The sequence below is a fragment of the Acomys russatus genome, chromosome 16 (genome assembly GCF_903995435.1).
Source record: "Acomys russatus chromosome 16, mAcoRus1.1, whole genome shotgun sequence".
NCBI classification, from domain to species: domain Eukaryota; kingdom Metazoa; phylum Chordata; class Mammalia; order Rodentia; family Muridae; genus Acomys; species Acomys russatus.
In genome coordinates this window covers 43,469,887-43,497,474 of record NC_067152.1, presented here as the reverse complement: position 1 = coordinate 43,497,474, position 27,588 = coordinate 43,469,887, and the positions used below count along the sequence as shown (strand labels likewise).

The following is a 27,588-nucleotide window of genomic DNA, read 5'->3' as shown; positions in this document are numbered from 1 at the left end:
GCCCTGCCCTGTCTTTGTGGCCCTAGGAACGGGGACACCACCTTCCAGGGCCATCTCCTACAGTTCATTTCCACACGTCTCAAAGCATAGACCTGTGTACATGCCACTGAAACCCTGGCATTCAGAAGCACTTAACTGGGATCTGATTACAGGTGGTGGTGGGGAGGCCATGTGATAGCCAGGCAGGTGAGGCAAGGTCAGCCACAGGAGGGCCTGAACTGTAACAGTTCTGAACTCTGGCTGCTTGCGCCTGGGTGCTTTAAAATGTCCCCATGGAGCTGGGAGCACAACTTTAATCCCAGCACCTGGGAGACAGGCAGGAGGATCTCATGAGATTGAGGCCAGCTCGGTCTGCATAGTGAGTTCCAGGATACCCAGGGCTATGTAGTTGAGACCCTGTCGCAAAACAAGCAAACAAAACCAAACAGACAACAAAACAAACAACCCCAAACCCCAACCCCAACCCCGAAACAAAAACTGTCTCTGAGCCTGGCTACATCCAGATCAGTCGCCTCAGAGGTAGTAGATCTGTTCGCTTCTGAACTGAGTGAGCATTTCCTTCTGTGTTCTGGGCTCAAAGCCACTGCAGCAGGAGATGGGATGGGATGGAGAAAAGGAGTTCCAGGCATAGCTCCAGGGGCACCACGAACATATCCCTTTCTGGGGTCACCTCCCACAGCACACCTTCCATAGGTCTCAGACCGCAGTACCTTGCCTCTGAGAGCCTGGTAGGGTGTGCACTTTCACCTGGCGGGGGTGGGGAGTGGGCGGGGCGAGGCAGGGGGGGCTCACAGGGAAGGTGGAGGTACAGAGGTGTGGGCCATGGGCCCTGATCTGCTTTTCCTGAGAGACCCAGCCTGTCACTCAACTTCAGCAAGCCACTCTCCTCAGAGCTGCACCCGGGTTTAGTGTAGCTTTGGAGTCCAAGTATCTGGTTCCAGCCTACCTCCCGCTGAGCACAGCTTTGCCTTTGTGCACAGGTAGGTGGACGGTTAAGCCGGGTACAATGTGGGGTACAGAAGAACCCTCAGCCCAGATTTGTTCAAAACCAGCTCTTACAGCATCACGGAGAGGGGTACACAAACGTTTCTGAGTAGCCCCTTCCTAAGAAATTTAAGTCTTTCGAAAAAAAATTCATATTTTTAAATCGCATCCATGACTTAACATACGTACCATTGTGTACACTATAAAACACTCAGTGAAACATTTGAAGGTATGAGCCAGAATAAAATAGAGGTAGAAATGATCATATTCTTCCTGCTGACCTGAGGACTTGGCCTGCTTTGGAGAGTGTTGACAGATGTCCAGGAGCCAGCTGTATAGGTAGTGGTTCCGGGGGCCAGATGTCGTGGGGGTAAGGAGGTGGAAGGGCTGGGAGTGGAGGAGGGGCTGCAGGAAGCTGCGGAAGAGCTAGGGGAAGTAGGGTGGGTGCTACAGCTCTGTGTGGTTAGGGAAGTGAAATCTGGAGGCGGGAACCGAGGCGCCGGGGGCTCCCAGGCTCGTGGAACTCAGCCTGTTGGAGGGTTCCAGCCGGGACGTCCTGGGACCCGGTGAGCCTGGGCACGGGAATCCGGGGCAGAAGGACCGTGGACGCGAAGCTCGAGAGTGAGGGGACTCGGGCTCCGGGCTCAGCTCAGGCAGCAGCCGCGAAAGGTCGTCCACCAGATGCCACTTCTCCTGGACCTGCTGCAGGGAACCAGAGACCAGGCGTTAGCTCGAAACAAGCTGTAGCCAGAAGCCACGCCCACAAAGCAACCTGAGGTCACGCCCCCGCCAGGAATTGTTCTCACCTCGAAGCCCCGCCCCTGACCTAGGACCGGAAGCATCGCAGCACCGCCCCCAACGCGCCCGGGCCCCGACTTAGACCACGCCCATAACCTAAGGCTTTGCTTCAACCCACGGCCAAGCCTCCACCGAAGTCGGGTGTCGGTTACAGGAGGCAAGGGTTCCTCCCTAACCTCGGGGGGTACACCCATCGCAAGGGAAAAAACCCCGCCTTCCTCAGCCCAGTCCTCCAGTCTAGCTACAGTACACTCGGCAGGGCCGGCCGAAGTGCAGCCACTCACCCACACCAGCTGCTTCCGCAGCGCTTGGATGGCTCTGGCATTCGCCCGGGTCTGGGAGACGCACACGGTCAGCACGAGGCTTAAAGCAGTTAGGACCCCAGATCAGTCATCTCCCAGGCAGGCCAGTCATTCCCAGCTGACTTCCTTACCTCTCCTCTAGTCTGTATCTTTGAGACAGGGTCTTGTCATGTAGCTCAGGCTGTCCTGGAGCTCACTCTGTAAGTAGGGTGGCCTCAAAGTCACAGCGATCCTCCTGCCTCAGGCTCCTGACTGCTCGGACAACATGTGCGCCCAGCTCTAACTGTCTCCATCTCAGGGCAGTGTGTGTGCCCACCGCTTCTCTGACGACCTCCCCTTCTTCCCGTAGCCCCTCACTCTGTGTCTTACAACATGGCAAGGCTGGTTCGCCAGGGACTGTGTTTCCCCAGTGGCCGTGCAGTCCTCACAGCATCTTTGGAGCCTAGAGATGCCTACAGTACACCCCAGGGGTCGCCTGTCTTTGAGCCCATGTGTCCCTAGCTCCTGCACCCCGCGACACAGTCTACAGATGCTCAGGTGTACACCACCCTGGGGTTTCTCCCTCCACGTTGTGCCTGCTGTCTAGAGTCACCTTAGCACAATAAGGAGTGGGAGGCTGAAGGCGTGGGAACTGAGGTAGTGGAGGGCACGCTGGCCAGGGAGCGGGAGCTGAAGGGCCACCAGCTCCGGTACCACTTGCCAGGGGCTGGAGTAGTTGGAGAAGAGGCCGCAGTCCCAGGAGGAGTGGGTGCTGGAGAGATGGGAGCGGGCAGGGTTGTCAGAGTCTAGGGTAGGAGTTGCTGAACCAGCCTCCCGGCCACCAGCCTTCATCACCTGCTGATGACGTAGGCCAGGGGAACTGCAGCCAAAAGCAAGCCTAAGAGCAGCACCAGTTGGAAGAAAAAGGTGGAGCTGGACGCTCGGAAAAGCCTCGCGGATGCCTTGGAGTTCCTCAGGAGGGTGTACTGCAGGTGGGAGACAACAGGACTCACCAGCATGTGTTCTAGACCATGGAGTCTGAGGTCCAGGAAGGGGAGGGTAGAAACAGGATTGCAGAGCTCAGGATGCCCACGGGGCCACCTGCCCCAACCCCCTCACCTTCTTGATGTAGAAGGTGAGAAAGAAGAAGACACTGGTAAGTAGTGGCAGTAAGGGGCAGTAGAAGAGGCCCATCCAGGTGACAGTCTGTGCAGCCACGATGTCCAGCACATTCTTGGGCACCAGGAACTCCTCCCGGTCCAGCCAAGTCCAGAACCAGCCCGAGAATCGCTCCACTAGCAGCCTGGGGTAGGGGGATCAGGGTACACTCCAGGCAAGACGGGTATGCGAGACACATAGGCCATCGCACCCTCACTCACGCCGTCCCCTGGGGCGTCCCCATGTAGCTCACCTCCGAGGCAGGCTGACCAGGAAGGCGAAAGCCACGGTGAGCAGGAAGTTGAAGATGATTAATTTATATACCTCTTCGCCCACCGAATTCTCCCAGCACTGCAATGCAGAAGGAGGGGACCCATCACTATCCTCAGGGTTGCCCGAATGCTCTTCCCTCACCCACTGCTTGCCGGGACTGGGGTGGCAGCGGACTGGTGCCTGAAGTGGGTCTCAGTGCCCGTTTGGAGTCAGACATGACCTCGGGTAGAACTACAGCAGAGGACGCCCAAGCCAGGAGAGCGACAGAACATCTGGAGCGTGGTACAGGGCGCCCCCTGCGGGCATGCCCCGGAATGGCAACTCGGCCTCCAGCTACGCACAGTGAGGCTTTGTTGGGAAGCAACCGGCTGCCACGCACCTGGTAGTCGCAGGCGTTGTAGCCGTAGGACTCGCAGCTGGTCTTGTTTCTGCCTATGCAGAGCACAGTCTGACCCAAGGAGAAGGAGAACATCCCCAAACTGGCCAGCTTCAGCACCACGCACCTGCGGACGGGGCATGGGTCATGCGAGGGTCGGTCGGGTTCTATCCAGACCACAGAGTGGCTGGTGTCTGAGATCCTATGTCCTGGGCTCTGCTCCTTTCTTAATAAGAGCTCAGCCTCCTTTCAAGCCTGCTTCATCTCTTGCCAGTGTTTCCCAAAATGCGTTCCTCAAATCTGACCTACATAATTCTCAGCGAATGGGTCCTGTTTCTAAGCCACAATTTTAGAAACACTGAACCATGCAGCTCTCCTCCCCGGTGCCAACTTTACAAATAAGGCGTATCCCTGTAATCCCAGCATTTGGGAGGCAGAGGCAGGCAGAGTTTGAGGCCAGGCTGATCTACAAAGCAAGTCCAGGACAATCAAGGCTACATAGAGAAACCCTGTCTCAAAAGACAAAAAAAGAAAAAAGATGCGTCTTGCTAGAGAAACTATGCACCTTCCTGGTTGGCTCGGAACTCACTAGGTAGGCCAGGCTAGCCTCAAACATATGGAGATCTGTCTGCCACTGCCTCTGTGGGCTGGTGTTAAAGGAGAGCACCACCATGCCTAGCCGTGCGTGTGTGTGTGTGTGTGTGTGTGCGTGCGCACGCGTGTGCGTACGCGTGTGTTGCATGTGTGTTGGGTACACTCACCTGCACATGTTCATGAAGTCAGACGTTGACTGTGTGTCTCTCTTTATTGCTCTCTGCTTAAATTTTAAAATTTTTTAATTTTGTTTATTTATTGGAAACATGGTCTCACTATTTAGCCCAGGCTCACCTGGGACTCATTCTGTGAACTGGGTTGACCTCAAACTCAGAGATCTGACTGTCTCTGACTCCTGAGTGCTATTTTTATTTATTTAATATGTATTTATTTATTTACTATATGAGTGCCCTATCTGCATGTTCACCTGTAGGCCAGAAGAGGGCATCAGATCCCATCACAGATGGTTGTGAGCCACCATGTGGTTGCTGGGAATTAAACTCATGACCTCTGGAAGAGCAGTCAGTGCTCTTAACCTCTGAGCCATCTCTCCAGCCCCCTGTTTTTATTTTTTTAGTTACATGTTATATGTCCATGTGTGGGTATGTGCATGTAGCTGTCAGTGATGGCCAGAGGCATCGGATCACCCCGGAGTCAGAGCTGTAGGCAGTTGTGAGCTGCCTGATGTGGGGGCTGGGAATGTAATTTGGGTCGTCTGGGAGAGCTCTACCTAATCCTAACTGCTGAGCCATATTTCTACTCTCAATTTTTAAATTTAAGTTTTTGTTTTGAGCCAGGGCCTCTCACTGAACATGAAGCTCAGTGTTTGAAGTTTGACCGGCCAGTGAACTCCTGGGATCTACCCAGGCTGGCTAATGACCTCCCAGGGTCTACCCATCTCCCTGACCCCAACCCTGGTGTGGGGTGTGGAGTGTTACAAGCTCTTACACAGGCACTGGGATCTGAACTCAGGTCTTCTTTCATGCTAAGCACACACCTACGGTTAAGGTACTTCCAAGCCCTACTTGCTAACTCCTGGGCTCAGTGCTCAGACCTTATGCGTCAGAAACACATGCCAGATGTAGTTTCTGGATGTGTCAGGACCGCATTGGTCTGATGGCCTGAAACGATCACGTGTCTATACTCTGGACAGTGCCGTGTCCAGTGCAGTGCTGTACAGTATGGCTAGAATGGCTGGGAACCGAGGGTTCAGCAGAGGCTGAGAGCAGGGATACCTGGGAGTTTATTTGTTACTCTTTTACCTTTGGAGCACCTTTAAGATAAAGAGGGCCAGGTGTGGTAGCGCACACCTTTAATCCCAGCACTGGGAGGCAGAGACAAGCAGGTCTCCATGAGTTCAAGGCCAGCCTAGTCTACAGAGCAAGACCCTGTCTCAAAAACAAATAGAAAATAAAGTCTTGAAGCAAGGCCTCTCTTCTCTAAGGCTGTGCTGTGTACTCCACGCTCACTGGCCTGAGAGCTCCCAGATGATTCTCCTGTCTCTTGCCCATCTCAACACAGGACTGTTGTGGTTACACATGCGTGCTAACACGTGTGGCTTTTTACATGTGTCTCAGGCTCAGGTCATCAGGCTGGCATGGTGTGTGCTTACATCCGCTGAGCCATCCTGCCACATCCTGACTTTGATGGGTTTTGATGGCATCCAGGCTGACTTTGGATTTGTAATCCTCCTGCCTCTGCTTCTCAAGTGCAAGGGCTGTGCCACCGTGGCTGCTACAGTTCGAGCTGTTTCTGTTTCAAAGCAAATCAGATGATGAAGGAGGCAGAGAGGGAAAGAAGGCAAGGCCCACAGAGGCGAGACCGGAGAGAAGCTGGCAAGGCACACAGGATTCGTGGGGAACACCCCGGGTGGGGCTTGCAGTGCAATCCTGACCAAACAGCAGAGGTAGGGGGAAGAGGGTGACCTGGGCCAGGACACGTCAGCAGTGCAAGCCTCAGTTTACCTGCCTCTCAAACAGGCAGGAAACTGGTCCAGTGTTCTTAGGCTGAGTGAGGGTTGTCAGGGTAAGGTGCCCAGCTCTCATGATGTCCAGGAGCTGTGACTCAAATTGCCAGGTTTTTGTTTATTTGTTTGTTTGTTTTGGTTTTGGTTTTTTGAGACAAGGTCTCTCTGTGTTAGCCTTGGCTGTCCTGCTTTGTAGACCAGGCTGACCTTGAACTCACAGCAATCCTCCTGCCTCTGCCTCTCGAGTGCTGGGATTAAAGGCATGTGCCACCATGCCTGATTTTTTTTTTTTTTTTTTTTTGAGACAGGGTTTATCTATGAGCACTAGCTTTGTAGACCAGGCTGGTCTTGAACTCACAGAAATCCTGCCTGTCTCTGCCTCCCAAGTACTGGAAATAAAGGTATGCGCCGCCACTGCCACATGGCAAATTGCCCGATTTTTAAAGTGTACACAGCTGGTTCTTGACTCCCCAAGGCCAAACAGCACCCTGCCCCTCTGAATGGCCCTCTGCTTGATGCAGGTTGCTGGCTCCCTTCAGCAGAGGCCTCGAGTGTGGGTCCCTGAGGCTGAGTGGTCTAGAAGCACTGCCCACCTCCCCTTTGGTGTGGTGGTGAACATGAGGGTCTCCCAGTTCACAACCTGGGGACCCCCATGATGCACCTGCGTGCTCACCAGATCAGGGTGAGGTTGACCTCGGTGCTGGGGGAGAAGTTCTCCAGCTGGATCAGGACTGTGAACACTTGGGGACCCAGGAAGTTGACCAGGGCAATGACTCCAGGAGGCAGGTACTGGAGCACCAGAAAAAGGGACTCCTGTGGGGAGAAAACCAGGAGGTCAGGGTTCCGAAGACACATCCTCCATTTTATCATCCACAAAGTGGGGTCACCTATCTCCTCCCACAGCTCACACCAGAAGAGCGAACAAACACGGAATACAACCAACCATCCCACACCTCCTTGTTGTCCTGTGAGTACTTGGTGGCCCAAAAGATGGCACTGATGGCTCCAACCACTAGGAGTAAAATGAGACCATTGGTCCGCAGGTGGGCGAGCAGGTGGCAGGCCTTCTGGGCCCGGGTCCGCTGTTGAGCCAGCTCCGTGCGGCGGCTCTCTTCCAGTTCCACCTGAAGGGAGGAGAGACGAGGCTGAAGCACTCCACGCCCACACCCACCCTCACCCCGTCACTAGCCACTACTAATCACAGACACGCTCTCGCTCAGCTGAGTACATGGTGCACACATGGAGGTGTGAGTGTGTAAACACCATAGTGTACACATGGAGGTGTGTGTGTGTGAACACCATAGTGCACACATGGAGGTGTGTGTGTGTGTGAGTCTGTGTGTGTGAACACCATAGTGCACACATGGTGTGTGTGTGTGTGTGTGTGTGTGAAGGCCGTGGTACACACATGGAGGGATGTGTGTGTGTGTGTGTGTGTGTGTGTGTGAAGGCCGTGGTACACACATGGAGGGATGTGTGTGTGTGTGTGTGTGTGTGTGTGTGTGTGTGTGAAGGCCATGGTGCATACATGGAAGTGTGTATGTGTCCATGTGTGAAGGCCATGGTGACACATGCAGGTGTGTGTGTGTGTGTTTGTGAAGGCCATGGTGACACATGGAAGTTACAACTTTTAGGAGCTGGTCCCTTCCTCTCACATGTGAGAGCCAGAGATTAACGTCAAGCCAGCAGTCTCCACAGGGTTTTGTGTCATATCTTGGCTGGCCTGGCACTTATGTGACTGTAGCCCAGGTTAGTCACAAACTCATGGCCACCGTCCTGGCCCAGCCTCCTGAGGGCTAGATCAGCCATGCACAGCATACCTAGACCCATTTACATACTGACTTACTTTAAGACAGAGTCTCACTACGCAGCTCTGGCTAGTCTCGAACTCACAGAGATCTTCTCGCCTCTGCCTCCCAAGTGCTGTGATTAAAGATGTGCGCCACCAGGCCTGGCTCACACACCCTTATAACATGTACAAATCACTCTTGTTCACAGTCACACACCACCCCAATCACACCCGTTGTCATCTAAACGCCCTGTCACAATGCTTTCCCACCCTGCACACAGACAGACACACAGAGCCCCTCGCCTGGACAGTCATCACCACACGCGCTCTGCCTTGCACACACCTTCAGTTCATTGCTGATTTCATGTCTCTTTATGGTGGCGGCTTCCCGCACCCGGATGCAGAAGTCCCATGATGAGAACACTTTGGTGCTGAGGGGAGCCCTGTAGCCCCGGCCCAGGAGTGGCTGCTGTGGGAGCCCCTCTACCATCCTGGAGGAAGGGAGAAGGATTGCTGTGGGGTGCTCCTTCACCCACCAACCTTGGAAGTGGCTTGGGTGGGGGTTCTGGCCTCACAAGTTGGGGCAGGGACTCCTGTTCTTGGAGGCCAGCTTCGCTGTACGGGGGGCAGGCTGGGGGACCAGGGTGAGTCTTACAGCGCAGCAATCTGTCTGCCAACTGAGGGGCTCCTTGCCCTGGGGAGGATGGCCAAGGGTAGAGACAGCGTGGGTTTTTTTCCCTCACCGCTGCAGTGTCCCACAGAAGCAGAGGAGCAGGCAGGCCATCGGACTGAGGAGGTAGGCTAGGCGAATGCTGTATGCGGAGCTGTGCTCTGGCTCTGCCCGGTAGGCACCGTAGAAGAGATAGGTGTTGTTGAAGGCCTGGGGACACAGTGAGGGCACGTGAGTGCAGGTGAGGTCTGGGCCTAGAAGGACATGATCTCCCTGTGCTCCCCCGGCGGGCCTTGAACTTGTGATCCTCCTGCTTCGGCCTCCTGAGGGCTGTGTTCGCAAGGTATGCAATGCTGTGCCTGGCCTAATATTGTCTCTGTTTTACAGACACTCAAAGAAGTTAGGTGATTTACCCAAGGCTGTACAGTTTTGGATCCAGATCTCAAGATACTGGCTCAGCGGTCCCCTGGGATTTGGAGCTGCTCTCCCCTCTGCTCTGCTGCCCCCCCCCCCACCTTCTCCCTCCTTCGCCCAAGCCAGACAGGTTTCTCCATTCTGGAACTTACTGTATAGCCCAGCTGGCCTCAAACTCGGAGATCCACCTGACTCTGCCTTAAGTGCTGGGATTAAAGGAGTGCGCCACCACGCCCAGTGGGAGGAGGTGCTTATCTTAGAGGCCCGGACGCCTTCCTCCAGTTTTTTTCTTGCTACAAGCTAGGTTCTGTGGGTCATGGGGACATGTTCCTATTATGTCCCTATATCTGGCCTGGCTGGCCTGTGTAAGACTCTCCCTGAAAAGGAAAAATATCTCCTGAGGAGCTGGGGTCCTTTCAGACTGGAGTCTCCCAGATGCCCTGGAGCATAGCAGTAAAGACCTCACTTACCCTGCCAGTTAAAATATTCCACACTGGGTTGTGGAACCTTGGCATGGCCCTCTGGGGCAGGTGGCTGCCAGAGCACTGGAGGCCTGCTGAGGATGAAGAGAAGACCGTCTGGGTAGGGTCCCCAAGGTACACGTGCCGCGCTATCTTCCAGCCCCTTTGCCTCTACCCTAATATACTGAGGCTGTCTAAGGTTGTGTTGGGAGGCATCCGTGCAAGTCCAAGGCTAGCCCAAGCAGCATGCCCAGGCTGAGGCCCACAGGGTCAGAGCAGTCACAGCACTCACTCATTTTCAGGGCAGGGCCTGGCTCAGGAGGGCCGAGCCAGACCAGGGGCAGCAGCACAAAGCAGGTGGTCAGCAACAGGGTCAGCAGGTTGAGCAGCAGCAGGAAACGAAGGAACGTGAAATAGGACTGGATCCCAGTCCCGAAGAGACCTGTGGGAGCAAAGTAGGGAAGGGTCAGACACCCGTGTGAGAATCCCAGGGTTGTGTGATCTGTTTGAGTGGGGACCAGCCCAGGGCAGCATTAGAGCAGCGTCTCCCAGAGGGCTGTCACCCACCTAGGGGTGCACGGGAGGTATCCGAGGATTGTACAAGGAGGAGGGGCTGACTAGGGAGGTGGGAAGTGAGGGTCGCCATGGGATCCTACCCCCAATCTCGTAGAGAGCTCCCTCCCAGAGCCCGAAGCCCCGAGACAGCCGCTGCGCTGCCTCCCTCAGGTGCTGTCGCGCCGCCTGCCTCCTACGATGCCACCGCTGCCACCAGGTCTTCACCGCCTCGGGCTCCCGCAGTTCCCTACAGGACCGTGGTGATGGGGGCGCCCTTGAGTCATCTATCTGACAGGTGCATCCTCCGGCGCTCCCTCTCCCCCCCACCGCAGCTTGTCCAATGCAGCACCCACCGGATGAAGCGCTTGTCCGCCATGGCGTAGGGCAGCATCCGCACCGGCGCCCGGGAGGCGCACAGCCGGTCCACTTCTTGCTCCCACAGCTCTTCCGAGGCCGCTTGGGACTCAGGCCTTCGGGGAGCTGGTCCTGACTGCACTGACCACTGGCGAAACATCCTCGTAGGCTCTCGGGGACAGACAAACAAGATCTTTGCTGGCAGAAGGAACGAGAGGGGCCCTGGCAATGCCCACTAGTGAAAAGACGCCCGCTGGGGTCGGAGCCTGGGCTGTCCCCTTCCACTTCTCAAACAAATACACAACCAACGCTTAGTCTCCCTGCCTGTCAAGTGCAGTGAAGAGCCTCCAGGATGTGAGGAAAGAGAAGCCTGTCATGAACTTTAAGCTTCGGAAAAAACGCAATCACCACTCTTTTCCATGTGCTAACTGGCTTTTTGGGCAGTCACCCCTATCTGAAACTCCACAGCTCCTAGAGCCCCACTTCCTGCAACACCCCAGCTTTGGATGTACTAGGGCCCTATTCTGTGTGTTCCTTCTTGGCCAGCCTGGGCTTCCTCTGGTCTTCTTAAGGGACTCAGAACAGGAGGTGTTCTCAACCATGAGAAAGGGAGAAACCCCTAAACCGGAGGAAGCTACAGCCTTGGCCTTAATTCTTTCCCCTCTCACAGTCCTTACCTCTACACCGAAGGGGCAAAGGACCAAGCTCCCCAAAGAGCCCCCTCCTGCGACCAGCTCCTAACACACCAGGCAAGGCTGTGAGAGAGTGGGATGGGGTCACGTGACAGGAACGGGGAGGGGGGCACGGCGCCTCCTCCTCTCCACCCACTCCCCCCCCTTCTCCTCCCCCGCAGTTTCCTCTGCCTCTGCGTACAGACTTCCTGCACCGCAGCACCCGAGGGGCCCGGGCACAGGTGAGAGGCACTCAGTGGGCACGCACCCGGAGGACTTGCTTCCCTGTGCTTCTCCTTCTGCCGTTCCCCTTCCTGGCCTCCCTCCCTTATCTGCCCTCCTCAGTCGCTCCAGAGAGCTCGATAGTGACGCGTGGAGGGTTCCAGCGCATGCAGCTGCTAGCTCCCCGGAACCCTGGAGTTCTTTCTTTCTTTTTTGTTATTTCAAGACAGGTTCTCACTGTGTAGCTCTGACTGTCTTGGAACTTACTATGCAGACCAAGCTGGTCTTGAACTTACAGAGATACTTGCCCAAGGCTGGTATTAAAGGCCTGTGCCGCTATGGCAGGCTGGCAGGTTATTTCTGAACTCCCCGCCTTCATCTAGGGACTGCCCTCCCTATTACTACGCCCTGGCCAAGTTCTGGCGCCGAGCCCAGCCTAAGGGCTTAGGAAGCGGCTCCCTGCCAGTCACTCTTTAGAAGTCATCTTGGCCAATTCCCAGTTCTGGGAGCCCCAGCCCTTCCTCCCTGTTCACCTCTTTTAAGGCCTTGTCATCTCAGCTCTGGATTCTCTGAGACTCCTCGTGTCCCTGCCCAGTGGCTCTGTATCGAACAAGTTCATGCAAGAAGGCTCCCCAGGAAATGGCTTTCCGGGTGCGACTGACGTCATGCAAAATTCAGTCTAAGTGCAAGGAGACAGACTGAGGAGGGCCGGGGTCTGGAGGCCAAGACGCCTGGTGCCAAGACACAGCTTGGTAAGCCTACCCAGCCACATAGGGACAGTTGCCAAGGAGCTGTCACCTCCCCCGAGCTCAAGTGAACCCTATTATCTCATCTTTGTACCCCACACGTTTTCTGCGTCTGTTATCCTTTTTTGGGAGGCGTGGCCATTCTGTTTCTCATGGGGGAAGGGGCTCGATGGAGCATCCTGGTCGCCAAGTCCCCAGCTCCAGCTGGTGACACTGGAGGGAGGTAAAACTTTCTTAGGCTCAGTTTCCTCATCTGTGAAATAGAAAGGTCATTGACTATTGTGTTAGTCACAGGCGATTGGCACAGCACTTGGGAGATGGCTACCGGAAACAGCTTAACTCTAGCTTTAGAAACAGACACCACGCCCAGGGCGGAGGAGGCTGTAACCCCGTTCCTCAGTGAGCGGTGGGGGGACAGTTAACCCAGGCTGGGAGAACGGGATTCACGATTGCGTGTGGGAAGGCTGGGGACTGGTAAGTAACTCTAGGACGTGGGTGGGAGTGGAAATACGGTCCCGTTTAGAAACTTGGAGAAACCGACTCCCCGCCAAAATTAGGGACTCCACCTAAGGGTTGTATACATCCAAATACTCCGACGCACCCACTTTGCTCAGTCTTGAGAGTAGATGGCTGGCGGGCACAGGACACTGTTTTGAATGGGCGGGGCCTACACGCGGGCGGGCGGGCCGGCGCAGGTCATGTGACTTTTCCGGCAGCTGCCACGTGGGCGGGTGCTGGGGCTACCTCTACCTGCCAGTCTGAGAATTATCAAAGATAGTTCTTTAATTACTGTACCCTTCAATACTGACTGTTGACTATTCTGGTGGTGGAGCTGAGACTGCGGTTCTCCGCGATCGGTTCGCGCACAGGTGAGCCACTTGGGGGGACGGGATCCTGCCTCCAGCAGGTCGCCTGCATTGGGGTGTAGGGTCGTAGCTCCGGTGTGGGGGTGGCTGCTCCCACCAGGTAGCTGACAGCTTGGGTGCAGGTTCCCGGAAACTGCCGCTCCCGGCTTCTGCTTAGGGCGCAGAATGGTGCGCCGCGGATCTGCGCGCACCTGGCTGGCCCCAGGAGGAACTGATGACCTAGCGCCCAGGCAGATCCGGGGTCCCGGCCCTTAGCACTCCCAGCCCCTTGTGGAGAAGAAGTGTGGGGCGGCCTGGGGCCGTGAGCCTGAGAAGTACTGTGGCCAGGGAGGGGGCCTAGGAACTAAGAGGGCACCACCTCTCCTGGCTGCTTTCCATCCGGGCGGGGCCACCTCTGGCTGGCTCCAGGCTGGCCTGTCCCTGCTGTGCTTCACTGCTGTGCAGGCGGGGGCGTGTCGGGCGCTAGTCTGGTTTGCGCAGGGGACTCTTGGCCGTCGGGAGTGCTCTGGAAAACTGCGAGTTCCTTAGGCGAAGGAAGGCAGGGAGGATCGGCTGGGCTTGCTTTCTAAGGGGACAAACCTTCTGGAGTCAGGTGATTGGTTGCTCTTTCTGCTTAGGGCCTTGGGCCAAGAGGACAATAAGCCCCTAACAACGCTCTCGTTGTAACTGTGCCGGGTGATCGTGCTGGACAAAGGGAGCTTGTGCTAGCTCAGCTTCCTCCTCCAGCCTTCAGCTGCTTTGGAAATGTGGGGAGGCAGTCTCCCGAGGACAGGAGGAGCACCCAGACCCGAGTGTTGGGGATTCGGTTTCAAGGAGCCCTGTGTGTGGACCGCTGCCTCCGCGGCGCTGGGGGCAGGGCTTTGTGGCTGCCTAGCCGCGCTTCCTGCTAGAGAAAGCACTTTGGGGTCATAGGGCGGGCACAGGGAAGTCCTCTGAGCCTCGGAGGCCCTTCTCTAAAGGGGATGGCGCTTTAGGGCCACGCCTGGGAACAGACCTGAAAGGGATAGTGTTCTTAGCCCTCTCCCCCCGGCTTCCCGGGACTGGCGACATCTAGGAAACCAATGTGGGAGCTACGGGCCGCACCCTTCCTGTTTTCTTCCCTTCCCCAGAGCCAGTCAGTCACTGGTGGGAATGTTATTTGGGGCCACTCGTTTAACCTTGTGTTTAGTTAGTTAGGGCTGTGTTTAGTTAGTTAGTTAGTTAGTAAGTTAGGCTGTGTTTAGTTAGTGGGAATTCCTGGAGTGTGTGTCTCTGCCTCAAGTAAGGGCCCCAGGGAGTGGGTGCCAATTATTGAAAGCTGATTTTGTCTCAACAGATGGTCTGTGTGGGGTCCCACAGTCTGCATGTAGTCTCTGAGCTTCCTTAGGTCTGCAGACCAACCGTCTGAGGCTGTACCACAGGCATGGCTCAGCCACTGGCTTTAGCCCTGGATGTCCCAGAGACCACAAGGGATGAAGAGTAAGTACTGGTTCCGGCGGTCTGGGATGTATTTGTATCTCCTGGTCTGATGTGAAACCTTCTGGAAGTGGGAGAGGCCTGAAGCATGGATTCCCACGTACTTCTCCCCCGTAGCCTGGATCCCAGCCCCTATGAAGAGAGTGAAGTTCACGACTCCTTCCACCAGCTCATTCAAGAGCAGAGTCTTCGCGTGGCTGAGGAGGGGCTGGAGCTGCTCCCCTTGGCTCCAGGTGAGCCTGCTCTCTGGCCTGGTGCGGGCAGGACCTGGGAATACCTGCCCTTGCGTGTTACAGACACGAGGGGGGCTGCAGCTTCTCCTTCATCCCTAGGCAGAGGTTACCAGCCCCTCCCAGCCTCTGAAGGTGTCCCTGCCCATAGCACTGCCACTCTCCGCATCTTGGCCAGCATGCCCAGTCGTACCATTGGTGAGTAGGGCCCTCTGCTCTTGTGCTGGCCTTCACCCCAGCCTGGGCGTCCGTTCCTCCGGGCTCCCAGCCTTCCTGTTGCTGGGGCCTGAAGCTCAGCATATCACTCGCCACTCTCACCTTTACTGGATTCTAAACATGACAACATTTGTCATGAGGGGAAAAATACGCTCTTGGGTTTCTGGGTAAAGGGTTTCCCCCGAGCCCTGCGAAGGGCTGAGGGACAGGGAGACCTGGTGCTGAGGGCTTTGTAGAAGGGTCTGAAGCCAGTCCTATTCCTGCCCTCTGCTACCCTGCCACCTGTATTCCAAGGTCGCAGCCGTGGGGCCATCATCTCCCAATACTACAACCGCACGGTGAGGCTGCGGCGCAGGAGCAGCCGGCCCCTGCTGGGCAATGTGGTACACTCTGCCCGGCCCAGCCTTCGCCTGTATGACCTGGAGCTGGACTCCGCAATCCTGGAGGAGGATGGTGAGTGAACACAACAGCCAGGGAGCCTCTCTCTCCTGCTGCCTGAGGGCTACCTGGATGTGAGGCCACTCTTGAGGAACCTTTCATATTGGACCTGAGCTCCAAAGGTCTTCTCCAGGGCAGGCATACCCTCCTCACCTCAACCCAACCTCCCCCTCCCCCATCCCTGAGTGCTGGGGAGGCTTCCAGCCTGTGATGGTGGTCAGGAGACCCAGCTGTAGCTTTTACTTCCTGCTGGGTGAGACAAACACGAGCTGAGTCAACGGGGCATCAGGAGACTAAAGTGCAGAGGCACCGCGGGAGCAGCCAAGCCTAGGGCTCCAGGGCTGCTGCCTTGAGAAAGAGACTGGAGCGGAAGAGGCCAGTGCCAAGGCCCTCAGGCCCAAGGCTCCCGATGATAGGAGCGGAGTGGGTTAGAGTGCCATGGGCTCTGAATTCAGGTGACTGGCTCAGCTTCTCCATGTACTCTGCCACCTGGCCATGTCACATTCCTGAAGGCCGCTCTCCCCTGTGCCTGTCTCTTTCCCTCCCAGTGGATGGGACCCAGTAAACTGAGAACTAGGCAGCCACTGTCACCAATCTGTCTCTAGGTCCTTGGTGACTGAAGACAGGGCCGAGGCCTTGAACTCTGGTGGTCCTGCCTCTGCAGATTATTTGTCTGTAAATTTGGAGTTAGAAAACTCCCCCACCCCCCCAACAAGGTAGTCATCAACATGAAGGTGGCATCTGCCGGAAGTGTGGTTAACAGTTTCTCTTCCTGTCGCCGTGATAAATGCTCTGCCAGAAGCAGCGTAAGGGACACAGGTTTACTCTCCCTCACAGTTGGAACTGCAGTCCAGTGTGGCAGGGTTCCAGGTGACAGGGCTTAATTAAAGCAGCTGGTCATGTGGTATCCACAGTTAAGGAGACTGAGCAGATGCTGGGGCTCAGCTTGCCCCCTCTGTTATATACGGCCCAGGATCCCCTGCCCAGCGGTAGGCTGGGTCTGATTGAAATAATTGAGTATGACCCGGCATGCTCCGGGACCCATCTTCAGGTGACTCTAGACTGTCGCGTTGAGAGAACTAACATCACAGCCCACCTGTCCCTATTCCCCCTGTGACAGGCTTAGGATCTCTAAGATGAGGGAGAACACCACTGGTTCCCCGAACCTCATTATGTTGAGTCCTAAGTACCTTGATCACATGTCCTGAGAGGTGGGGGGATGGGTGGGTAACAGCTCCCCCTTTGGTCAGGCCCTGCTCTCCACTGTTATTAAGTACTGAACACAGCTGGGAAGTACTGGGGTCCCCTGGGCCTTAAGGACGTCACAAGGATCTGGTGGGGCCTGGAGAAGGCCTCCTGAGCTGGAAGGGTAGAAGAGTGAGGGAGGGGGCTGTCGGGAGCATGGTCTGGACTGTTGGCCCAGGTGCGGCTTTGGCTGTATGGGCAGACTGGGAGGCATCTGGGTGGGTCTTAGAGGGTTGTGTTAGGCTGGTGGCTGCCCAGAATCCTGGTCAGCATACAGCAGGAAGGATGCTGGGGACTGAGGGACCTTCTTCCTCTGGGTAGAGAAGCGGAGCCTGCTAGTGAAGGAACTTCAGGGTCTGTCGGTGGCCCAGAGGGACCATATGGTCCGGAACATGCCCTTGAGCCTGGGTGAGAAGCGCTGGCTTCGGTGAGTGCCTCGTGGCCTCAGGTGGCCTTCCTGGGCTCTGGGGGTGGGGGATGGGGACACGTGGGAGGGGGGAGCCACATTCTTCTGTGGTTTAGGGGTTTGTGCTCTAGGTGTTGTTTCTGTCCCCAGAGAGAAAAGTTGGAGCCCAAAGGGCAAGCGGAGGGGCCAGCAGGGCCGACATGGGGCCTTCTCCTGCTGCAGCCGGCTCAGATACTCCTGCTTCTTGGTAGGGAGCTCTGAGCCGTGAGGTCACCTGCTGTGGATGTGGGCAGCTGGGGTGTGGACACCCTGCCCTAATGCTGTCCTATCCAGGGACTTGGAACTCCAGCCTTTTCCGTGTGATCTGTCCTGGCGTCTCAGTCCTCAGGGTGTTCTCCATCTGTCCTTACAGGCTCTGCACAGCCTGGGGCTGGCACTGCTCTCAGGCCTCTATGCCGCCAGGCCATGGCGCAACGCTCTGAAGCAGATCAGCGGGCAGTTTGGCTCCAGCGTCCTCTCCTACTTCCTCTTCCTCAAGACCCTGTTGGTCTTCAACACCCTGATGTTGCTGCCTCTGCTGGCCTTCCTCGTGGGTGTGCAGGCCGCCTTCCCGCCTGACCCATCAGGCCCTGTCCCTACCTTCTCTGGTCTGGAACTCCTCACAGGCGGGGTGAGGCCTTCAGCTCCTGCCTTGGCTGGCCTCTTGTGCCGTCTTGTCCCAGTTTCCCTGGTGGGCTCCTGCCGGTTCCTAGGTGTCCCTATGGGTGGCTTTTCCTTCTGGGGGCCTGAGAATGGGCTAGGACAGTGGTTCTCAATCTGTGGGTCGCAGCAACCCGTTTGGGGCTCGCATATCAAATATCCTGCGTATCGGATATTTTCATTAGGATTCATAACAGTTGTAAAATTACAGTTATAAAGTAGCAACAAAATGATTTTATGGCTGCGGGGGGTGGGGGGTCACAACACCATGAAGAACTGTATTAAAAGGGTCTCAGCCTTAGGAAGGTTGAGAACCGCTGGGCTAGGGGAAGGGAGGAAGGGAGGGTCCGTGACCTTCTGTCCTCCTGCCAGGGCCGGTTCACACACACGGTCATGTACTATGGCTATTACAGCAATACCACGCTGAGCCAGTCATGTGCCTCCCCGCGGGAAGGGGGCCAGTGCAGCCCCAGGTTGGGCAGCCTGCCCTATAACATGCCGCTGGCCTTCCTCTTCACTGTGGGGGCCGTCTTCTTCATTACCTGCATCGTGTTGGTGTACAGGTAATGACCTCAGCCATGTGGCCCTCACTCTGAGCACCAGTCTTCCCTCCAGCGCCTTGCCCGCCTGCCCGTCCCCTCATGCCTGCCACCCCATGTTGCCATCGAGCCGCTCATCCACCCACCCATCTGTTTTCCCATCCATCTCTCTGTCTCGGTTAGTCTTTCCTTCTGTGCACTCGTTCTTCCATTCCACTCGTACCCACCCATCCACTGGCCTGTCCATCTGTTTACCCGCTTACCCATCTAACCATTCCTGCGTCCCCCCACTCCTGACCCCCCGCCGAGTGTTTTCTTCCGTCAGTCTGCCCATCCATCTGCCCATCTGCTTAGCTACCTGCTTGCCGACCCATCCTTCCCATCTGTGCACATCTGCCCATCCGTCCACCTGCCCATCCACCCGTCTACTCATCCGTCTCCCCATCCTTCCCCATGGCTCACCTCCTGCTTGTCTCTGCTGCCCACTAGCATGTCCCACTCCTTTGGGGAGAGCTACCGGGTTGGCAGTACCAAGGGCATCCACGCTCTTACTGTCTTCTGCTCCTGGGACTACAAGGTGACTCAGAAGCGGGCCTCCCGTGTCCAGCAGGACAGCATCTGCACTCAACTAAAGGTAAGCAGCTGCCTGGCCCATCCATGGTCACTCAGCTTCTGCAGACCTGGCCTGAATCCTCTTAGGATCAGATAAATGGTCAGATCTGTGTGGGAGTGGTGGCCAGCTGATGTGGAGGTTCCGGGCTGTGGTGGTCTTTTTCTAATGGTGACCAGGAGCTCCTGCATTCTTTCTTCAGTTGGGTTGCCTCTGTGGCTTTAGTGCTGAGCTCCAGGGACATGAGGGAGCTGGAGTTACAGGTTCTCCAGTGTGCTGAGGCTTGGGCAGGAGGGGCTGTGTCTGCTCAGGGGCCTCTTTGTCGGGGGACTCTGCCTACCTGTAGGAGCTGCTGGCTGAATGGCAACTTCAAAAGTGCCCTCGGAGCGCATACGGGCAGCTGCGGCAGGTTGTCGTCCTAGGTCTGGGATGGCTGCTGTGTCTGGGGTCCACAGTGGGCTGTGCGGTGGCTGTCCTCACCTTCTCCGAGGTCATGATTCAGGTAAGGCAAGGGACAGAATGTCCAGTGGCTGAGACCCCATGACCCCATCAGGCCAGGGTCATACCCCATGGTTCTCACTCTCCTCCTTGATTCCTCTGTGGGTGGAACCGAGGCCCGAGGCGAGCTGTGTTGTCTTGGGGGAGGGTTGCCACCTGCCATGTTACCCCATCTTTCAGCCAGACTGTTCCGGTAGTGCCTGCTCTCACAGGACAGCCACAGTGAACATGTCCCTGTGAGTGGTATGCTTTTTCCAACCTTCTCTGCTCTTACAGTCACCTGCTGCTGGCGGCCAGGGCCTGGAGCTGCTCGCCTTGCCCCTGGTGGTCAGTGTCCTTAACCTGGGTGGCTCCTACCTGTTCCGCGGCCTGGCTGCTCTGGAGCGGCATGACTCCCCTGTGTTGGAGGTATACGTGGCCATCTGCAGGTGTGTGGCTGGGCGCATGGGCTGCCGGGTAGGGCTCCTGGCGTATCTGTTGTCTGGCTTCTTCCCCCTTAGCCTCCCAAACCTTCACCCTGTACAGGAACCTCATCCTGAAGATGGCTGTACTGGGTGTGCTGTGTTACCACTGGCTGGGCCGCAGGGTGGCCGCCCTGCAGGGCAGGTGCTGGGAGGACTTTGTGGGCCAGGACCTGTATCGCCTCATGGTCGTGGACTTCCTCTTCACACTCTTGGACTCCCTTTTTGGGGAGTGGATATGGAGGTGAGAAGGCTTCTGGTGTCCTGCCCTCTGGGCCTCCGGGACCCACCTAGGTCAGTGGGGGAGGCACAAGTGGGCCAGAGCCAACGTGTGCTGGGCTAAACCTGCCAGTCTGTGAGCACTTCTCAGACAAGGAGGGTGGGAGGCCGGATGGGAGGCAGTTTCAGCTTAGAAAGGAAAGTTAAGGTTTCAGTGTTGCTCGCAGGCAGCAGAAGAGAGAGGAGGGGCATCTTTAAAATGTCACGGGCGGGCCCTGTGGGTTCTAGGTCTTTGAATCCTGCTGTGTTTTCTTTGAGAATATAGTTTAATGAGAGTTGAAAAGTAAGATAACTTTTTCAAACTTTTCTTTTTGGCTTTTGGAGGTAAGGTTTCTCTGTGTAGCCTTGGCTGTCCTGAGCTGCCTTTGTAGACCAGGCCGGCCTCGAACTCACAGAGACCCACTTGCCTCTGCCTCCCGAGTGCTGGGATTAAACCCATGTGCCACCATGTCCTGCTCTTTATACCTGCTTTATTGTGTGTGTTTTTGTGCATGTGTGTGTGCACATGTGCTCTGGGGAATGTGGAGGTCAGTCATCTTCTAAGGAAGTGGTCCTGGCGACTGAACTCAGGTCGTTAGGGTTGGTACACCTGCTGAGCCATTTTACCAACCTTTTCCCTCCCTCCATTTGAGGTAAAAGCCTCACGTTAAACTTCAATCTTCCTACCTCATTGTGATTTCTGAGGAGCCGAGATTACAGACCTTATGCTACACAACCCAGAAGGCTTTGTTTTGTTTTGTTTTTTGTTGTTGTTGTCTCTATGTAGTCCCAGCTGGCCAACTCCCTACACAGACCAAGTTGGTATCAAACTTACAGGCCTGTCTTTGCCTCTGGAATGCTGAGATTAAAGGTGTGAGCCACCATGCCCTGCCACTTCTTGGTTTCTTGACACGTGGTCTCACTGGTCTTTCCATGTAGTATAGGCTGGCCTTGGCCTCCTGAGTGCTGGGAAAAAGTAAAGGTTTATTGTTTGTTTTTGTCTTTTCTGAGACGGAGGTCTGACCGCCCTGGGGCTCACTATGTAGTCCTGGCTTGACTTATTATCTCGGCCTTCTGAGTGGTGGAATTTCAGATATGTGGCAGCTTGCCCATTCCATTTTTATTGTATCATTTATGTGTATTTTCTGTGCGTGCATGCGTGCGTGCGGTGATGGAGGCTGTTAAAAAGGAGTGAGATAATCCCTTCCCAACCCACAGCTGGAGCTACAAGCAGTTTTTGAGCTATCTGATGTGGGTGCTGGGAATTGAACTCAGGTCCTTTGGAAGAACAGCAGGTGCTCTTAACCACTGAGCTGTCCCCTCCATTCCTCCCATGCCAATTCTTTGCTTGTTTGTTTTGTTTTAAGGTAGTACATCACTTGATGCTGGGTGTCTCTCTTAGAGGGCAGGCTTAGAGGAGCTTCTGTGGTGACAGCCCCCAGGCCCGGGTGGACACTGTCTCTCTTGACATTTGCTGGGTGCTAGCCTGTAGTGGTGCAGGTGGCCAGGTGCTGTGGGGATGAGGCTCCCCGCCCTCAACCTTCAAGGGCTTCTCCATCCAGGCTCATTTCAGAGAGGAAGCTCAAGAGGAAGCAGAAGCCGGAGTTTGACATCGCGAGGAATGTTCTGGACCTGATTTATGGGCAGACACTGACCTGGTGAGGGGTTCCCACCTGCTTCCTTGGGCTACAACAGCCTTCTTTTGGTGGTGGGTGGGCAGCGGGGAGTCCTGGTGGGTGGCTCTCTGGGCAGGGTTGGAAGGATGCTCACTAGCCGTCCCTCTGCCCTCCTCAGGCTGGGCGTCCTGTTCTCACCGCTCTTGCCCGCAGTGCAGGTCGTCAGGCTCCTCCTCCTTTTCCATGTCAAGAAGGTAACCGTCAGGCTCCTCCTCCTTTTCCATGTCAAGAAGGTAACGTGGCCTAGGTTGGTGTTGGTGGGCAGTTTTACTCCCAGCAGTTGGGAGGCAGAGGCAGCCAGTCACTGAGTCCAAGGCCAGCCTGGTCTGCAGAGCAAGTTCCAGAGCAGTCAGGGCTATATAATGGGATCTTCTCCCCACTGCCCTCCCCCCAAAAAAGAGGGTAACTTGGTAGTAGGCTGGGCCTGTAGCACTGGGCTGTCCCTCCATGCCATTCCTGTTTTAGGCACGCTAGAGACATTTGCTGGTTCCCACATCTCTTGGGAGTGACTCTGGGTCTCTCTCCTCAGGTGGTGTGCTCAGGGGCTGATGGGTATGTCCAGCCTTCTGCCTTCTACTGCCTCTGGAGAAAGCTTTTAGTTCAGCTGTCTCCTTTCAGACTCTAGGCCAGCTTCTACCAGAGTCTTCTCTTGGCACCCACTAGGATGAGGGGAGCAGGGCCTCTGTCCTGTCCTGGCTTCTGGCTTGGGGCCTGGCTGCAGGCTCAGCTTTTGTCTCCCTGCGCCTTTCCTCCCTCTTTGTGTTAATGGAGCTTAAGGGGGGGGGGGGAATGGTTTATTTTGGCTCATAGAGGGTGCTGTCCTCTGTCACAGGGCAGGCATGGCAGCAGGAACACGAGGCAGCTGGTCACGTGGCATCCTCAGTCAGGAGGCAGAGAGGAATGCTGGGGTTCAGCAGGCTTTCTCATTTTAATGCAGTGGAGGACCCCAGCTGTGGGATGGTGCCAGCATTCAGGGTGGGGCTTCCTACATCAGTTAAGTGAATCTAAGTATGCTCACTCACAGGAGTGCCCAGAGGTTTGTCCACCAGATGAGTCTTGGTCTTGTCAGGTTGATAAGCAGTATTAACCATAGTCTTAGAGGACCAGGGTTGGGGGGAAGTAGAGTCTGCGAGGCAGGGCCTGGTGGTCTTGGCAGAGTGCAAATCATGGCCTTTGTCTCCAGGCAAGCCTGATGGCCAACTGCCAGGCACCACGACGACCCTGGCTGGCCTCACACATGAGCACCGTCTTCCTCACCCTGCTCTGCTTCCCGTCATTCCTGGGCGCAGCGGTTTTCCTCTGCTATGCTGTCTGGCAGTGAGTGGAGGCTTGTTCTTTGGCTTGGGGGTGACACAAGGCATGTCTCATCCTGGTTGAGAGTGGGACTGTTGCCTCAGGGTTCCCGGTCTTCTCCTCCTCCAGGGTGAGGCCCTCAAGCATCTGCGGCCCCTTTCGGACTCTGAACACCATGTACGAGGCAGGCACGGTCTGGGTGCGACGCCTGGAGCATGCCGGTTCCACGGCCTCCTGGTTGCCCTGGCTGCACCATCTCCTGGTGGAAAACACGGCCTTCCTTTTCCTGGTGTCAGCCCTGCTTCTGTGAGTCCTACAGGTGGGGTGGCAGTGAGGCTGGCCTGGGGTAGTATCCTGTGCTGTCCTAGTCCTGCCATCACCCTGAGCCTGAGCCTCCACCATCTCCTCAGGGCTGTCATCTACCTCAACATTCAGGTGGTGAAAGGCCAACGTGAGGTCATCTGCCTGCTCAAGGAACAGATCCGGAATGTGAGTGCCTGCCTGTGCACCTTGCTTACCAGGTGCCCTGTGCTCCTTCTATTATTTCTGGAGATAAGAGTTTCACTCTGTTTTTAAATTTTAGACAGGGTTTCTCTGTGTAGCCTTGGCTGTCCTATACTCGCTTTTTAGACCAGGCTGGCCTCGAACTCACAGCGATCTGCCTGCCTCTGCCTCTCGAGTGCTGGGATTAAAGGCGTGCGCCACCACGCCCGACCAAGAGTTTCACTCTGTACCCAGGCTCTCCTGTTTTTATTTTTTTCCCTGAGACAGGGTTTCTTTGTGTAGCCCTGGCTGTAACCTCGAATTCACAGTGATCTGCCTGCCTCTGCCTCCCTAGTCCTGAGATTAAAGGTGTGTGCCACCACACCCAGCTCTGGTTGGACTTTTGATCCACATTTTAAGTTGGTGCTGGGTATTGCACCCAGGGCCTCCTGTATGCTAGGTAAGCACACTGCCGAGTTACATTTCCAACCCTTATTTTTTTTAAGAGTTTATTACTTTGTAAAAATTCTGTGTAGAGTTGGGTTCTCCCACTTCTTTGTGGGTTCTGGGGAGTTTTCTGCGGATCCTTTGGACAGCCTTGGTCTTTATTTTTGAGATAGGGTTCTACTTTGTAGCTCCGATTGACCTTAATCTCAAAATGATCCTCCTGTCTCAGCTGCTTTAGTACTGGGGGTTTGTCCTCACACATCTGCCTGCCTCTGACTCCTTCACTGGAATTAGAGGTGTGGGCCACCATACCTGAGGAGCCCCTCTTTGGTCTCTGTCTACTCTTTGCCATATTGTACTTCCTACATGAGCTCCCCAGAAGCCTGGAACAGGTCAATTCTGGGGTGGAGGGATGAGCAACTTCTGTCTTCTCAGGCTTATGTTCTGGCCTTTCAGGAGGGAGAGGACAAGATCTTCCTGATCAACAAGCTTCACTCTGTTTTTGAGGAGGAGGGAAGGAACAGGTGATGGCTGAGGCCTGGGTGGCCTCTGTGAAGGGACTGGGGAAGAAGGAGGGTGGGTGGAAAGTGGCACTCCCCGTTTCAGTGGTGCTCCCTTGTTGAGGCACCTCTGGATTCCAGGTGTCAGTTTCTGGCTTGCCTCAGCCTCTGTTACCTCAGTTAAAGCTGGGATTGCAGCTGCTGAGATGCAGGGCTTTGTGCAATCAAGGTACCCTCAGGGGTAGGGCATGGGGGAAAATGGAGAGCCACACTCAGGCATCACTAAGGCAGGCCAGCTTTATTAATTTAAATATTTAAAAATAATTTTGTGTATATGGGTTGTGTTTTGCTTGCATGTATGTCTGTGTACCATGTGTGCCTATGGAGGTCAGAGGGCACTGGATCTCCTGGAACTGGAGTTAAGCTGCCACGCTGGTGCTGGGAATTGAACCTAGGTTCTCTTGAAGAGCAACAAATGCCTTAAACTCTGATGCATCTCTCCATTTCCAGACCCGTTCTATAGTGACGTTCAAAGCAGAAGAATCTCTCTGCTGCGCGGCACACAGACACCATGTTACACCACACACACACACACACACACACACGCGCGCGCGCGCGCGCGCGCGCGCGGGGGGGGGGGGGGGGAGGTGGGAGCGGCTTGCAGCCCCATCCCCGTAGTAAACTGAGGCTTGTTCCCTCAGGTCATGTCTGCAGGTTCTCTCTGCAGCTCACAGTGAGGCCAACGAAGGCATCTCAGAACATCCAGTCATCATGGGCCTTGGGCTACCTTGCAGGGACACCCAAGCAGAAGCAGCCCTGCCCTTGACTTGCAGAGATTGAAGTTCCCTTAGTTTTGACGCCATCTGGTCCTCACAGCTGGTGTACGTACTACTCTCCTTGAGCCCATGTTGATGACAGGCCTTTACTGAGGCCCATAAGGCTGCTGATATGCTATACAAGTGGCCAGTCCATATGGCCCAGCCTCTCTCCCAAGCAAATCCTGGAATGTAATTCCTGGTTCTTTACACTACTCTTCCAGCTTGGCCTTCTCCACTGCTCCATGGGCCTTGACATGTATGATCTGACTCGGTTCCTCTGCTGGACCACCACCCAAGCAGCTTCAGGGGCTTTACGGTTGGTCACCCTGACTTTTGTTTCTGGCAGGCCTGGCAGAACCCAGGAGGCCACCATACCAGCTGCCCTGACTGTGGATGGAGGGGACACAAAGGAACCTTGCACCCCGAGTCACCATGACCCTGCAGGCAGAGGCTTGGACCTGAGATCCCCACAGGACATGGCAGTAGAGTGACTTTCTACAGACTCAAACTGGTGAAGGAGCAAGGATGTAGGCCACTCCCCAGGGACCCTTTCCTGCATGGGGTCCCCTTCCCCTGGCCTTTTTTGAGCCCTGGCTGTTGGGAGTGAACTATGTAGACCAGGCTGGCCCTGAACTCATATTTACTTGCCTCTGACTCTCAGGTGCTAGAACCAGAGGAGTGTACTACCACACCTGGTTTTCCCTTTCCCCAACTTTTTAAAAATTTTATTCTGATTAAATGGGTTTTGCAAAATGGGGTTGTGTTTTGGGATGAGCTTGTGACATGACAGGTGCTTGGTGCCCAGTAGGCGTTCCATGGGAAGCTTGGGGCTAACTGAGGGTTGTCCTCTATTGTGGCCACATGCTCCTGGGCAGGATGAAAGGTGTGTGCCTGGGATGAGAAGCCAGTCAGTGGTGATGTTCCATGGACAAAAGTGGAGGGAAGACTTAGGGAAAGACTCTGAAGGGATGACTTGACACTTGGAGTGAGGAGACCCTCAGTAAAGGGACCACAGTGCCCCATCTAGGAGGAGGTGGGTGGTGCCCTCCCTGGGTGGACAGAGAGCTTGGGGAGCCCGAAGGCCACTCTCACTCTGAGACTGCAGCCACAACACCCTCTGAGTGGATGGTCTTCATGAGCTCCATTTGTTGGGGAATCACCTTGGGTTGTGACATGCCAGCAGGGCTGGTCCCGTGTTTTTCTCCTAAGGCCATAGAAAGCTGGTGCCATGGCTGTGTCAGCATGACAGTTTCTCTGTCTGTCACAGCTGACCCAGGCTGCATGAGCGGTGTCTCCAGGCATACGCCGTGGACACACTCCACATTTCCTAACCAACCTGGGGTCTCCACAAAATGAAGAAAACTGTGGATGAGGACGGGACTGCCATCAGTTCAGACCTTCTGAGCCCAGTTGTGTCTCATGAGGTCACACACCACTGAGAAGAGAAAGGTGCGCCCAGGGTGTTTCATAGAATCACCAGCACTGGATTCTATCACCCAGGCCCAGGTGTGGAATGACTCCCAACCCAAGGATCCAGAGCTGCAGAAGCAGACACCACTCCAGCTGGCCATGCTTTGTGTGCCCTGACCATCATTCCTTGCCCTGGAATGGGGCTCCTGTGAGAGCTTACTTAGCACCATATTCATTGGGCTCTACTGCAGCGCGCCCCTCCCCCCCCTTCAGTGTTCTGTAGGCTTAGGGAGGGAGGAAGGATGAGTTGACTATTAAGTGCCAACTTGGAAACTGCAAGCTGCTGCTTAGCAGGTAGTAGTAGTTCACACTGAATACATGTCTTTAGGTTCCCCTTTTTGGAGTGGGGTCTCATGTAGGCCAAGAATGACCTTGAAATCTTGATCCTCTTGCCTGCACCTCCCTAACGTTGGTATTAGAGGCACCATTGCTGTCACCACTGCTGCTTGGCTTTGGCTCCCCAGAGGAGCACAAGGGGGGGGGGGTCTGAAAGCACTTGTCCCTGGGGCTACCCCAGAAGACCCTTAATGAATACACAGGCCTAGCAAAATAGTTCTAAAAGTTTCTGGGTGATTCTAAGAGGCTCAGCAGAGAACTGCTCTGGCGGCAGTCTAGCAGCATCTGTCACACACAGACACCTAAGCTGAAGGCTGTTCACAAGGATGGGT

The 27,588-nt window shown here is 55.5% G+C and overlaps 2 protein-coding genes across 2 annotated transcripts; one reads left to right on the top strand and one right to left on the bottom strand.

Annotated features, from left to right (window-relative positions):
• Positions 1-1,316: 1,316 nt before the first annotated feature.
• On the bottom strand, positions 1,317-10,864 carry Tmc8 (transmembrane channel like 8). The gene is made up of 15 exons (XM_051159129.1): positions 10,673-10,864; positions 10,421-10,566; positions 10,057-10,206; positions 9,774-9,859; positions 8,963-9,099; positions 8,563-8,710; positions 7,384-7,554; positions 7,104-7,243; positions 3,874-3,997; positions 3,475-3,572; positions 3,183-3,366; positions 2,919-3,049; positions 2,677-2,835; positions 2,067-2,145; positions 1,317-1,686 (listed from the first exon to the last, which is right to left on the bottom strand). Exons 1-15 carry the CDS (start codon positions 10,831-10,833, stop codon positions 1,432-1,434), a joined length of 2,169 nt encoding a protein of 722 aa, XP_051015086.1. The 5' UTR covers positions 10,834-10,864; the 3' UTR covers positions 1,317-1,431.
• A 1,308-nt stretch (positions 10,865-12,172) lies between these two features.
• Tmc6 (transmembrane channel like 6) lies at positions 12,173-26,484 on the top strand. The gene is made up of 20 exons (XM_051159128.1): positions 12,173-12,318; positions 14,494-14,636; positions 14,751-14,866; positions 14,966-15,061; positions 15,374-15,532; positions 17,084-17,189; positions 17,319-17,415; positions 17,581-17,838; positions 18,240-18,430; positions 18,896-19,040; positions 19,363-19,518; positions 19,791-19,942; positions 20,040-20,219; positions 21,796-21,891; positions 22,028-22,103; positions 23,093-23,226; positions 23,332-23,508; positions 23,613-23,691; positions 24,589-24,656; positions 25,797-26,484. Exons 2-20 carry the CDS (start codon positions 14,581-14,583, stop codon positions 25,939-25,941), a joined length of 2,487 nt encoding a protein of 828 aa, XP_051015085.1. The 5' UTR covers positions 12,173-12,318; positions 14,494-14,580; the 3' UTR covers positions 25,942-26,484.
• Positions 26,485-27,588: the final 1,104 nt, after the last annotated feature.